At 59.2% G+C, this 13,143-nt stretch overlaps 1 protein-coding gene across 2 annotated transcripts in view; it reads left to right on the top strand.

Annotated features, from left to right (window-relative positions):
• UCKL1 (uridine-cytidine kinase 1 like 1) overlaps nucleotides 1-13,143 on the top strand; it is a 33,652-nt gene that overhangs the window by 5,483 nt on the left and 15,026 nt on the right. The window contains exons 2-8 of one of the 2 annotated variants that reach the window (XM_064167529.1): nucleotides 5,830-6,023; nucleotides 7,509-7,615; nucleotides 7,825-7,995; nucleotides 8,241-8,312; nucleotides 10,197-10,386; nucleotides 11,531-11,592; nucleotides 12,874-12,890. In XM_064167529.1, coding sequence (XP_064023599.1) covers nucleotides 5,830-6,023; nucleotides 7,509-7,615; nucleotides 7,825-7,995; nucleotides 8,241-8,312; nucleotides 10,197-10,386; nucleotides 11,531-11,592; nucleotides 12,874-12,890 — 813 coding nt within the window. The remainder of the gene's footprint in view (nucleotides 1-5,829; nucleotides 6,024-7,508; nucleotides 7,616-7,824; nucleotides 7,996-8,240; nucleotides 8,313-10,196; nucleotides 10,387-11,530; nucleotides 11,593-12,873; nucleotides 12,891-13,143) is intronic. The other variant, XM_064167530.1, reaches the window with a different exon arrangement.

Consider the following 13,143-nt stretch of genomic DNA (forward strand, 5'->3'; position numbering starts at 1 on the left):
TCCCTGCTTCCCAGCCCCTCTTTGAAGACCTCTCCCATGTCCCTGCTTCCCATCCCCTCTTTGAGACCTCTCCCATGTCCCTGCTTTCCAGCCCCTCTTTGAGGACCTCTCCCATGTCCCTGCTTTCCAGCCCCTCTTTGAGGACCTCTCCCATGTCCCTGCTGTCCAGCCCCTCTTTGAGGACCTCTCCCATGTCCCTGCTTCCTACCCCTCTTTGAGGACCTCTCCCATGTCCCTGCTTCCTACCCCTCTTTGAGGACCTCTCCCATGTCCCTGCTTTCCAACCCCTGTTTAGGGACCTTTCCCGTGTGCCTGCTGAGCTTGGTGTCCCTCATCTTCAGTAGGGGGTTTCTGAGGGCACCAGGATACAGCATTTGCCCCCCACCTCTGGGGGGCAGCCCCAGTGCTTTGGGCAGGAGGAGAAAAGGTCTTCTCTTCTACTCTGGTCCTATCTCCCTGTGTTCAACCCTGCTTGGTGCTAAGTATGGGGAGAGCATCTTCCCTCTACCCTCCTGCAGGTGGGTGCTCTGAAGCAAAGCTCTGGCCTCACCATGCTGGGGTGGGCTGGGGGCTCAGTTGGTGACCCCCAAGACCTCTTCACAGCAAGCCATGTCCCCTCAGAACCTGCACACTGCTGCCTGCCTGGGGCTCTGATGTTCCCTCTGCCACCTCCTCCTTTACCCCATACCCACTGTGGGTGATGGGTGCTCCTCTGCCCCACTCTTTGTGCCCCAGGGTTGGCCAGGACCCCTTCCCCACAGTGCCCACCCCCTTACTGGGCTTCCACTGCTATTTGGCTTCCCCTGAGGGCTGCTGGGCACTGGGTGCCTGGGCTCCCTGCCCTCCCTGGCCAGGCTGGTGCCAAGGAGAAGAGCTGAAATGGCTGCTGGGGACAGGGGGCAGCTGGCAGGGGGAGGCTGAGGGAGCAGATTGCAGGGCCCGGGCAGGCAGGGACTATTCTTAGCCACCCACAGCCCTGAGTGTTGAGTTTCACCCACTTGTTTACTTCAGGACCGAGGGGACAGCAAGGGGCAGCTCTTCCCTGGGGAGCTGAGTGACCCCCCCCTGCCACTGGGAGGTATGGGATGGGGCATAAACCCTGCCCTGGCAGCCCAGCAGCACCCCAGCCCCTGTCCCAGCCAGCTTCCTCAGCTGGAAGTGGGGTGCTGGCTGGGTCCCCCTCTCCATCCCCGTCCCAGCACCTCCATCCCCGTCCCAGCACCTCCATCCCCGTCCCAGCACCTCCATCCCCGTCCCAGCACCACCATCCCCGTCCCAGCACCTCCATCCCCGTCCCAGCACCACCATCCCCGTCCCAGCACCACCATCCCCGTCCCAGCACCACCATCCCCGTCCCAGCACCACCATCCCCGTCCCAGCACCACCATCCCCGTCCCAGCACCACCATCCCCGTCCCAGCACCACCATCCCCGTCCCAGCACCACCATCCCCGTCCCAGCACCACCATCCCCGTCCCAGCACCACCATCCCCGTCCCAGCACCACCATCCCCGTCCCAGCACCTCCATCCCCGTCCCAGCACCTCCATCCCTGTCCCAGCACCTCCATCCCTGTCCCAGCACCTCCATCCCTGTCCCAGCACCACCATCCCCTCTGCCCCCAGCAGCCTCCTCCCCGTTGGGTCCCCAGTCCATCCCTGTCCCCTCTGCCCCCAGCAGCCTCCTCCCCGTTGGGTCCCCAGTCCATCCCTGTCCCCTCTGCCCCCAGCAGCCTCCTCCCCGTTGGGTCCCCAGTCCATCCCTGTCCCCTCTGCCCCCAGCAGCCTCCTCCCAGCGGTACTGGGAGCTCTCAGCCACGCACTTACCCGGGGAGCCCCCAAGCTGCAAGGAGAGCCCAGTCCCAAGGTGGCCAAGGGGCCCAGTGTTTATTGCCTGTGCCAGGGGAGGTGCCAGCTCCCCCCTGCCCCCCCCAGCCTCTCTTTAATCAAGGCAGTGCTATTAATATCAGGTAATGAGCATAATCTCTGGGCTAAGCTATCCTCTTATGCTTGCTGACCACTGCACAGCTCCCAGCACAGGACACTCCCCCAGCACTTCTCTTTCCTCCTTCCTCCATCTTCCCCACCCCCCCCCAAGATCTGCTGGGGGGGGGGTTCCTTGTCAGTCCCCATGCTGGGGGGCACAGTCCCGTGCATGGCTTCCCGCAGCAGGCACCGCCGGGGCACCCCCCTTGGCACGGCTGCCCCCTTGGCACGGTAGCGGCAGGAGGGAGGGGGCTAAGAGCTGCAGCCTCAGCAGAGGCTGAAGGTGACTCCTGCTGCCCACCAGCCCCTGCAGCCCGGCGGGGGGGGTGGGCGATGGGCAGCCCCCCAGCCTTCGCCAGCGTCCGCATCTCCGGCTGCTGGGCCCTCGGGCCGGATGCTGGGTGAGTTCCTCCTCCTGGGCTGCCCTTTGCCTTTCTTTCCCACCTCTTGGATTCCCATCCCTGCTGCCTGGAGCCAGACCCTTGCTGGTCCCCGGTCCTGCTCTTCCAGTCTGCATTCCCAGCGCCTGGTCCGTGGCAGCGCAAGGAGCAGCTGCCTGCTGCTGGGGACGTGGGATGGAGCCAGCCTGGAGCCTCTGCCGGGGCTGGGGGCGGCTGGGGGGGGCTGAGAGCCTGCTCCTGCTGTTTGCAGGGGGCTGAGGACAAGCTCTGCAGATTGCAGAGTTCAGGTTTGGGGCTGTGCCAGTTTGGGAGCTGCTGCCCCCCTCCTTCCCAGCCCAGCGGGGGTCTGGGGGGTGCAGTGGGGTGTGGGAAAGCTCAGTATGGAGGGCAGAGGGGTGAGAGTGGGGGTGGGGAAGGGAGCAGGGTGCCCCTCTGATCCCAGTAAATCCATGCTTGGGGTAAGCAGGAGGAAAATGCTTCCTTTGTCTGCGCCAACGTGTCCGTGGGGCTGGAGAAGCCCTTCCTGGGGGCAGAGCTGGGTGGGGGGCACAGACAGACTCCAGTGAGGCCACACCAGCTGTAGAGGTGGCAAAGTGCCCCCAGAAACTGAGGACAGCCTGCAGAGAGCTGGTGGCAGCCAAGTCCTGCAGGGAGGCTGTGCAGGAGGGAGGTTACCAAGCCCAAGGGTGGCATTTCCCATCCTGTTTGCCCTGCTGTGGCATCATGCTGCTGAAACTCAGGGGGTGGAGGGGGGTTCACTCTGCTTGGCAAGGCTGGGGGGGGTCTGCCTGGGATGAGGAATGTCCTTGGGTTATGGCAGTGGTGATAACTTCAGGGTACAGGTGGGGAGTCCCCTTCCTCTGACAGCTTTTCCTGGTGGATAAGAGCATGGCACAGCAACAGGCGTAGGAGATGGCTGTGGGGTGGCTGGGATCAGGGATCAGCCATTCCTTTGGAGGCAAGGAGAGCCTCTGCTGGCAAGGGCAGCCTTGAAAACATCTACAGACCTTCAAGTGTAACATTAGGAGGAAAAATGTGACCTTTGGAGGGCTCCAGGACAGTCCCAGAGCCCTCCCTGTGGCCCTGCTCATCCGAGAGAAATGGGAAGGGCTGATGGAGGAGGTGTGGAGGCCTCTTGTGTGCAGGTGCAGGTGGTGCAGGCCTGCTTCTTATCTGCAGAAAGAGTTTGGGTGGAAGTGCAGAAGTGTCTGGATGGGAAGAGAGGCCAGGCAGGGCAGCCTGTGGAGTGGGATTCACCTGCGGCATCCAAGAGCAGCCCCAGCTGTGCAGGGGGCAGGAGGGCTCCCTTCTCACCAAGGGGTCACCCACAGGGATGCTCCAGCATGGAGCTGCTGGGTGCCAGCACCTCAGTGTACTGCAGGATGGCACACAGGAGAGCAGGATGTCAGCTGTGCCCACAGCCTGGGAGTGTGGGCACAGCTGGAGCTGCTGGGAGCGGCAGGGAGGTGATGGAGCAGCAGGGAGGTGATGGAGTCCTCATCTCTGCAGACATTCAAAACCCACCTGCATGTGTTCCTGTGTGACCTCCTCTAGGTGACCCTGCCTTGGCAGGGGGGTTGGACTTGATGATCTCTAAAGGTCCCTTCCAGCCTCTAGCACTCTGTGAACCTCAGCCAGGAGCTGGATTGTGTCGATGGTGATTTAAGACACCACAGAAGTCCTGGCAGAGGTCAGCCTCTCACTTGGGTTCTGCTTTGGCTCCAAAACCAGAGTTTGGCTCAATCCAGAGGAATTTTGGGAGTGGTTCCCTTGGTCAGCACCACACTGTGCAGGTCATGGCAGGGTGCTAGGCTGGACTGGATGATCTTGGAGGTCTCTTCTGTCCTGGTTGATTCTATGATCCTTGTGGTCCCTTCCATCCCTGACTGATTCTGTGATTCTCACTCAAGCCTCCTTTCAGGGAGCTTTCAGAAGGTCTCCCCTCTGCCTCCCTTGCTGGGGGAACCCCAGCTCCCTCAGTCATGTTCTCTAGACCCTTCCAGCTCCATCCTGGCTCCCAGCAGAGCCTCAGCACAAGCAGGGAATTGCTATCCCTGTGCCCCTCTGCAGGGCTATGCTGCTGTGGGTGGTGGGGATGCTGTGCCAGGGGGTCCCCCCCTGCCCTGCAGGGTTCCTGGGTGGCTCTCCCTGCAGATGTCCTGGCTCAGACATTCTGATCTTTCCCTAAAACTGTTCTAAAAAAAGGGCTGGGGGGAGGGAGTGGAAATAATCTTCACAGCAAACCAGCTTAAAAATCCGGCCAAAATCTGTAAAGCTCTGCAGTTTAAACCCTTTCAAGAGCACAAACGACAACAGCAGAGAGGCTGAGCTGCACCCAGGAGTGCTGCAGGCTTTGGTGCTCAGGGTTCTCCTCTGCCCTTGCAGAGGTTTCGTTTCCAGCCTGGTCATGGTTGAGAGAGGATCAAGCACGGGCAAGGAGTGGCCTTTGCACCTCCTCGCAGGGAGGAGATTTGCAGTGAGTGGGGAGGAGCAGGAGCTGGTATAAATAATCCTCCCCCTCCTTCCCCCCTAACAGTGCCCATGCTGCCCGGGCACAGAGGCTGCAGCTTATCTCCTGGCCAGAGGCCACTTATCACCTCCCAGCCACTGCTCTCCTGCTGCCAAGCTTGAAAGGGTTCCAAGGGTGGTTGGTTCCCCTCCCTCGCTGAGGCTGCAGGGGGAGGAGAGATAAGAGAGAGGCATTTAAGACATTAAGGGTCTTTGGTTGGAGAGACCTTTAGGATCACCTGAGGCAAACATTACCCCAGCACTCTCAGGGCACCACCAAACCGTGGCCCTCAGCACCACATCTCCTAGAATCAGGCAGGGTTGGAAGGGACCACAAGGATCAGCCAATTCCATCACCCCTGCCATGCCCAGGGACACCTCACACTAGAGCAGGCTGCCCACAGCCTCAGCCAGCCTGGCCTGAAACACCTCCAGGGATGAAGCTTCCACCACCTCCCTGGGCAACCCCTGCCAGCCTCTCACCACTCTCCTGCTGAACAACTTCTGCCTAACATCCACTCTGAATCTCCCCATTTCCAGCTTGGTTCCATTCCCCCGAGTCCTGTCCCTACCTGACAGCCTCAAAAGTCCCTCCCAGCTTTCTTGTAGCCCCCTTCAGATCCTCCAGGGCCACAATAAAGTCCCCTGGGAGCCTTCTCCTCTCCAGACTGCAGAGCCCCAACTCCTCACAGCAGAGCAGCTCCAGCCCTCTGCTCATCCTCATTGTGCTGCATCTTCTCCTGCATCATCTCCTGCCTGCCATGGCCCCGGGGGTGCTGGTAGTGCTGTAACAGACCTGTGGCTGCTTCTCCTCTTCCATTGCATCCCTTGTGGAATCTCCTGGAGACCACACACACACACACACCCCTACACACACTGGGAACACAAAGCCTTCTGCAGCAGCAGTAACCCAGCTGCATCCTCTGCCCCTCGCCAGCAACAGCAGCGCCGAGTCCCTGGACCGGCTCTACCCTGCCGTGGGCTCCACCAAGCCACCCCGCAAGCGGACCACCAGCCAGTGCAAGTCTGAACCCCCTCTGCTGAGGACCAGCAAGAGGACCATCTACACAGCTGGGAGGCCACCCTGGTACAACGAGCATGGCACACAGTCCAAAGAAGCCTTCGTGATAGGTAGGTGAAGGCAGCAGCGTTGTGGGCAGCGTCGGCGCTGCCTGCACGGTGGTTCTCCAGGAGGGCTTGGTGAGGGTCAGAGAATGGTTTAGGTTGGAAGGGAGCTCAGAAGCTCAGCCAGTTCCAACCCCCTTCTGCCATGGGCAGGGACACCTCTCACTAGAACAGGTTGGTCAAGACCTGATCCAACCTGGTCCTGAACATCTCCAGGGAGGTTGTGGAGCACAGAAGCACCGAATGTGATCTTTGATCACATTCGGTGCTTCTGTGCTCCACAACCTCCCTGGGAAACCTGTGCCAGTGCCTCACCACCCTCAACCTGTGCCAGTGTCTCACCACCCTCAGCCTGTGCCAGTGTCTCACCACCCTCACTGTCAAGAACTTCTCCCTCACATCCAGTTTAAACCTCCCCTCTGCCACTTTAAACCCATTCCTCCTCCTCCTCCTCTCATTACAAGACCTTGTCCACAGTCCCTCCCCAGCCTTCTTGTAGACCCCCTTCAAATACTACCCTATAACCTCTTTGGAACCTTAAGGCTGGCTCCAGTCTGCAGGCTGTGAGCTGCTTCAGTGCAGTCCCAGGAAGCCCAGAATCCTAAAACTGGTTTGGGTGGAGAAGACCTTTATGGTCATCAAGTCCCTAATGGTTGCCAAGGGTGAGCCAGAGGACTGGGCAGAAGCTGAGAGCTTGCAGATGTGAGTGGTGGATTCTAAGAGGCAGTGAGGCAGAGCACAGCCCTTGGCTTGTTGTTCCCTCAGCTCTTGTTGCCTGGCTGGTCACGAGTTCCTAGGGATTTAAGCCTGGCTGGTTCTCCTGCCAGCCCATCCCTTGTTACACAACCACCCAGGGGAGGGCTGCCCAGCTGGGCATGCTGCTGGCAGGGACAGTGTGTGGTGCTGGGTGGTCTCTCTCTCTTCCAGTTTCTATCCAGCTCCCTCTTTGGAGGTTCCTTCACCTTAGTCCAGCCAAGCAGGACCTGGGCTATGAGGATGATGAGGGGACTGGAGGGCATCTTATGAGGAGAGGCTGAGGGACTTGGGACTTTTTAGTCTGGAAAAGAGAAGACTGAGAGGGGATTTGATAAATGCTTATCAATATCTGAGGGCTGGGGGTCAGGAAGGGGGGGGACAGGCTCTGCTCACTGCTGCCTGGGGTAGGACAAGCAGCACTGGATGGAAGCTGCAGCACAGGAGGTTCCAGCTCAGCACAAGGGGGAACTTCTTGCCTGGAAGGGTCCCAGAGCCCTGGCACAGGCTGCCCAGAGAGTCTGTGGAGTCTCCTCCTCTGCAGCCTTTCAAGACCTGTCTGGATGTGTTCCTCTGTGATCTGTGTTGGATAGGATTGTCCTGCTCTGGCAGGGGGGCTGGACTGGATGATCTCCTTGGGTCCCTTCCAGCCCCTGACATCCTGTGAGCCTGTGGACTGCAGCCTGTGGTTGCAAAGGTAGACTCTGGGTCAGTGGCTTCATCCCTTTGTCCTTGCAGGCCTGGGAGGAGGCAGTGCCTCTGGGAAGACCACAGTGGCCACCATGATCATTGAGGCTCTTGATGTCCCTTGGGTGGTTCTGCTGTCCATGGACTCCTTCTACAAGGTGAGGCTGCAGGTGGCACCGGCCAGGCTCTGGGGACAGCCACGGCCCTTGGTGTGACTCCTGTGCAGGGAAGTGCTTTGTGGTGTCAGTGGTGGCCTCATGGCTTCCCCTTCAGGTGGTTCTTGGGGCAAGGGAGAAGTTGCTGAGCATGTGGTGGAGGGGGGAGGCAGCTGGTGGGGTCAGGTGCTGAACCTCTTCTGCATGAGCAGGTGTTGACCAAGCAGCAGCAGGAGCAGGCAGCCAGCAATGACTTCAACTTTGACCACCCTGATGCCTTTGACTTTGACCTCATCATTGCCACCCTGAAGAAGCTGAAGCAGGGCAAGAGTGTGAAGATCCCCATCTATGACTTCACCACCCACAGCCGGAAGAAGGAATGGGTATGGGACACTGAGAGGGGTGGGACAAGGTGGAGGAGGCACTGCCAAGGCAGAAGAGGGAGCTGCCAAGTGGACCCCTCCAGCCCCTGCTGCCTTTTGCAGCTGTGCTTGGCTCTGTGGCTGGCTCTGGGCAGGTTTTTTTGGGTGAGCTGTCCCAAGTCACTTAGAACCCAGAGAGCTTGCCCAGGAGGGGACAGCTCTGAGCACCAGTTCTGGGTCTAACCACAGCTGTTTTGCCTCTACAGAAAACCCTCTATGGTGCCAACGTGATTATCTTTGAGGGCATCATGGCATTTGCAGACAAGGAGCTGCTGAAGGTGAGCAAGGGCTTAGGATTGGCACTGGTGAGGCCAAACCTTGAATCCCAGGTTTAGTTTTGGGTCCCTCGCTCCAAGAAAGACATTGAGGGGCTGCAGCAGGTCCAGAGAAAGGCATGGAAGCTGAGGATGGGTCTGGAGATCAGGGCTGGGGAGAAGCAGCTGAGGGTGTTCAGCCTGGGGAAGAGGAGGCTGAGGGGAGAGCTCATTGCTGTGTGCAGCACCTGAGAGGAGGCTGGAGCCAGGTGGGGGTTGCTCTGCTGACTGAAGCCAAGTCTGCTGTGCCTCTGCTGTGCAAAGCCTGGCGTGCCTAGGGTGGGCTCATCCAGCACTCCAGGCTTTCTTGGGAATTACTTGGGCACGTAGAAAGTGGTGTAGGAGGGAGTGAGCCATGCTCAGACTTAGTCAGGCTCAGGCCAGAGCTTTTTCCTTTCCTGCCAAGCATTTGGGATGCACTTTCCTGGAGCAAGGATGACCTCCAGTGGACAGCTGGGTAAGTCCCCCAGGAATTTCCTCTGGGCAGCCCTGCTCTTGGCTGTCACCGGTAAGGGCAGGGTCTTGAGGTGATCTGCTGCGCTTGGCCCCCTCCCAGCTTCTAGGAGTCAACCTGTTCAGCCTCTTTGGTCCATGCGGTGGGCGTTGACTTCTCTGGGCTTCTCACTCTTAAATAACACCCAGCACAAGTGCTGGAGCTTCTGAGAGGTGCTCCAGACCCTGCTTAGACAGGATTGGAGCTCTACAGGTCTCAGGAGAGGTGAGAGTCAGGGGCAGGTGGCAGCAAGGGACTTGCTGCAGCATCTGCTCTGCCAGCCGACTTCACGCTGAGGAGCTGCAGAGGCAAAGCTCCCTCCAGGCTGGAGCTGGAGCTGCGGGCTCAGCCTTCTGCTTGTGGCTGGTGGAGGAGGTCATAGAATCATAGAATCAAGCAGGTTGGAAGAGAGCTCCAAGCTCAGACAGCCCAACCTAGCACCCAGCCCTGCCCAACCAACCAGACCATGGCACTAAGTGCCCCAGCCAGGCTTGGCTTCAACACCTCCAGCCACAGTCACTCCTCCACCTCCCTGGGCAGCCCATTCCAATGCCAATCACTCTCTCTGACAACAACTTCCTCCTCACAGCCAGCCTAGACCTACCCTGGCACAGCTTGAGGCTGTGTCCCCTTCTTCTGTTGCTGGCTGCCTGGCAGCAGAGCCCAACCCCAGCTGGCTACAGCCTCCCTGCAGGCAGCTGCAGGCAGCAATGAGCTCTGCCCTGAGCCTCCTCTGCTGCAGGCTGCACCCCCCCAGCTCCCTCAGCCTCTCCTCACAGGGCTCTGCTCCAGGCCCCTCCCCAGCCTTGTTGCCCTTATCTGGACACCTTCCAGCACCTCAACATCTCTCTTGAACTGAGGAGCCCAGAACTGGACACAGCACTCAAGGTGTAGCCTGAGCAGTGCTGAGTACAGGGGAAGAAGAATCTCCCTTGTCCTGCTGCCCACACTGCTCCTGAGCCAGCCCAGGTTGCCATTGGCTCTCTTGGCCACCTGGGCACTGCTGCCTCATCTGCAGCCTACTATCCACCAGCACCCCCAGGTCCCTGTCTGGCTGCTCTCAGCCACTCTGGCCCCAGCCTGTAGCGCTGCTTGGGGTTGTTGTGGCCAAAGTGCAGAACCCTGCCCTTGGCCTTGTTCAATCTCATCCCCTTGGCCTCTGCCCACCCATGCAGCCTGGCCAGGTCCCTCTGCAGGGCTCTCCTCCCCTCCAACAGCTCCACACCTGCTCCCAGCTTGGTGCCATCTGCAAACTTCCTGCTGCAGGCCTCAATCCCCTGCTCCAGATCACCAATAAAGACGTTGAACAGGACCTAGCTAACGTGGGGAGGTTTGTTCCTGCCTTCTGGTTTCAGCTGCTTGACCTGAAGATCTTTGTGGACACGGACTCGGACATCCGCCTGGTGCGGCGCCTGCGCAGGGACATCAGCGAGCGGGGCCGGGACATCGAGGGGGTCATCAAGCAGTACAACAAGTTTGTCAAGCCTGCCTTTGACCAGTACATCCAGCCCACCATGCGCCTGGCTGACATCGTGGTCCCCAGAGGTACCTGCCCAGCACTGCCCCAGCCTGCTCTGAGGCTCACTGCCACCCCCAGAGACCTCTGCCCTCTCTGGCTGGTGTGGACAGGAGGGTGACTGTCCTGTGCCGAAGGAAAAGTCCCTCCAGTTGAGTGTCTCCAAACTTTGGCTGAAAGCAGATTCATAGAATCATCAACCAGGTCAGAAGAGACCTCCAAGGTCATCCAGTCCAACCTAGCACCCAGCCCTGTCTGATCAGTTCCAGATTCTGCCCTTTTACTCTGCTCTCCTGAGAGCCCACCTGGAGGACTGGGTGCAGTTCTGGAGCTCCCAACACAAGCAGGACATGGAACTTCTCAGCACAGCACAGGCAGGGAACTGTTAGAGCAGGGCCAGAGGAGTCCACAGCAGTGCTGGCAGGGCTCTGCTGTGAGGCCAGACTGAGAGACTTGGGCTTGATCAGCCTGGAGAAGAGAAGGCTCCAGGGAGACCTCCTGGTGGCCTTGCAGTGCTTAAAGGCATCCATCAGAAAGCTGGGGAGAGACTTCTGAGCAGAAGGGATCCTGAGAGAGTTGGGCTTGGTCAGCCTGGAGAGGAGAAGGCTCCAGGGAGACCTCCTGGTGGCCTTGCAGTGCTTAAAGGGATCTAGCAGGAACCTGAGGACAGACTTCTGAACAGAGCCTGTTAGGACAGGACAAGGTGGGGATGGTTTGAGTTCAAAGAGGGAGATTCAGAGTGGAGAGAAGGGAAAAGTGTTTGACCCTGAGGCTGGGGAGAGCCTGGCCCAGGCTGCCCAGAGAGGTGGGAGCTGCCCCAGCCCTGGCACCACTGCAGCTCAGGTTGGTTGTGGCTGTGAGCAACCTGCTCTGGTTGCAGATGTCCCTGCTGACTGGATGACCCTTAAAAGTCCCTTCCAACCCAGAACATTCCCTGATCCTAAGGCATTTCCCTCAGCCAGTCTCCTGCTTAGCTGTTTAGAAGCTGGAGGTGGCTTGCAGATAGTCACCAGGAGATGACTACATAAGAGCAGGGATGTCTGCTGCTGGGTGGTGCTCAGCTGGGGCAGGGGTGTGTGGGATCTGATGTGAGGGGGGTGAGGAGGCTTTCCAGGCACTGCTGCACTGAGATCCTGACCTGGCTGTGTCTCTCCTGCTTTTGGCTGGCTCCAGGGAGTGGAAACACGGTGGCCATTGACCTGATTGTGCAGCACGTCCACAGCCAGCTGGAAGAGGTAAGAGCCTCCTCACCATCCGGGTGGGAATGCTGGGCATGGCCTTGGCAGCAGTGACACTGCAGGGAGCAGTGCTCTGGATGCTGAAGTGGCCATGACCTGGCTTCCTGCTGTGTGAGTTCATGTCCCCCTGAACCTCTCCCAGCCCTGCTCCCTCCACTGCAGCAGAGGAAATGCCTTCTCCTTCTGCTCTGGCTGGTGCCAGGCTCCTCTGCAAGCTGTGGTCCAGCAGCTGCCTCCTTCCCTCTTTCTCTCCCTGGCACAGCAAGTCCCCTGGGGACAAACCAGCCATGCTGGAGTGATCTGGGTGCTGTGCCCTGCCTGCCTGCAGCCCTCCCAGGGCTGGCATCACCCCAAACCCTGCAGTACTTCAGCTTCTCCTCTGACTTCTCTTCTTCACCCCTTTGCAGACACTGCTGCAGAGTCTTGTCAGTCAGGAGCTCACTTTTCCACTTGTTGGGTGCAGCCCATGAGTTTCCAAAGTCTTCTCACATTTGAGACCCAATCTGAGCCCTGATCCAGGCACATGCTCCATCACTTCCCCATCAGGTCTTCTTCTGTGTGTCTAGGGCCAGCCTTGACCAGTGATGTGAGCCAGGGAGCCTTCATACAGCACTGCTGTGTGGTACTGTTGCCTGAGGAGCACAACCTCCTCCCACCCCTTGAATGTTTGCGTTGTGGAGCTGCTCAGAGCGATGTCCTGGGAGCTGGAAAGCAAAGGGCTTGATTTGCACAGGCCTCCCTGAGCTCTCTGATGGCAGGAGCCTCTTGGCCCCTGGGTGTGGAGCTGGCACAGGACAGCATTGTCTCTCAGGAGTGTCCACTCTGGTGCAGAGGTGTGATGGGAAGTTCCCCATTCCCAGAGCATCCCGCTCTCTGCAGGGCTGTGCTCAGGGCTTTCTGCCTGCCCTGATCTACAGCACTAAGCTCTGGCAGGGCAGGAAGTTGGTTTCCAAACCCTCAGTCACAGGAGCAGGGAGCAGAGCCCTGGCAGCATTGCTGGTGCCAGGCTGAGGAGGACACACAGCAGGAGGGATGTGGCTGTTTGTCCTGGCCCCAGGATTCGGCCGGGGAAGCTCCTGCCTGGGTGCCGCAGTGAGGCAGGCAAGGGGGTTGGCTTGGAGTGGGGTGGGGGCTGTTATTTACCTGGGGAAGGGGGAAAAGGCTACATGGGAATGCAGGAAAATATTCCTATTTTTCCTTTTCTTTTGTCTTGAAAACGCCCCTGGTGTTGGCAATGCTTAATACCGGTTGCATTGTGTCTTTGTGTTGCTGCTGCAGCGTGAACTCAGTGTCAGGTAAGAGCCTCCCTAACTCTGTCCTGTCTGTGCAGCCCGAGGCATTTCCAATGCCAGGCACTGCTTGGCCTAACCCTGCCCTGCAGTCCAGGTGGCCTCATCGCTCTCCAGGCTGGTGGGAGGCTGCCTTGGCTTTGAGAGCAGCAAGGGCAGGGCTGCTCCCCAGGGATGTGTTCAATCCCATGAGGGTCCCACCAGCTGGAGTGCAGAGCCCTCAAGCTGAGGCAGGGCCAGGTTTGTCTCTGCAACAAGA

The sequence above is a fragment of the Pogoniulus pusillus genome, chromosome 29, assembly GCF_015220805.1.
Source record: "Pogoniulus pusillus isolate bPogPus1 chromosome 29, bPogPus1.pri, whole genome shotgun sequence".
NCBI lineage: Eukaryota > Metazoa > Chordata > Aves > Piciformes > Lybiidae > Pogoniulus > Pogoniulus pusillus.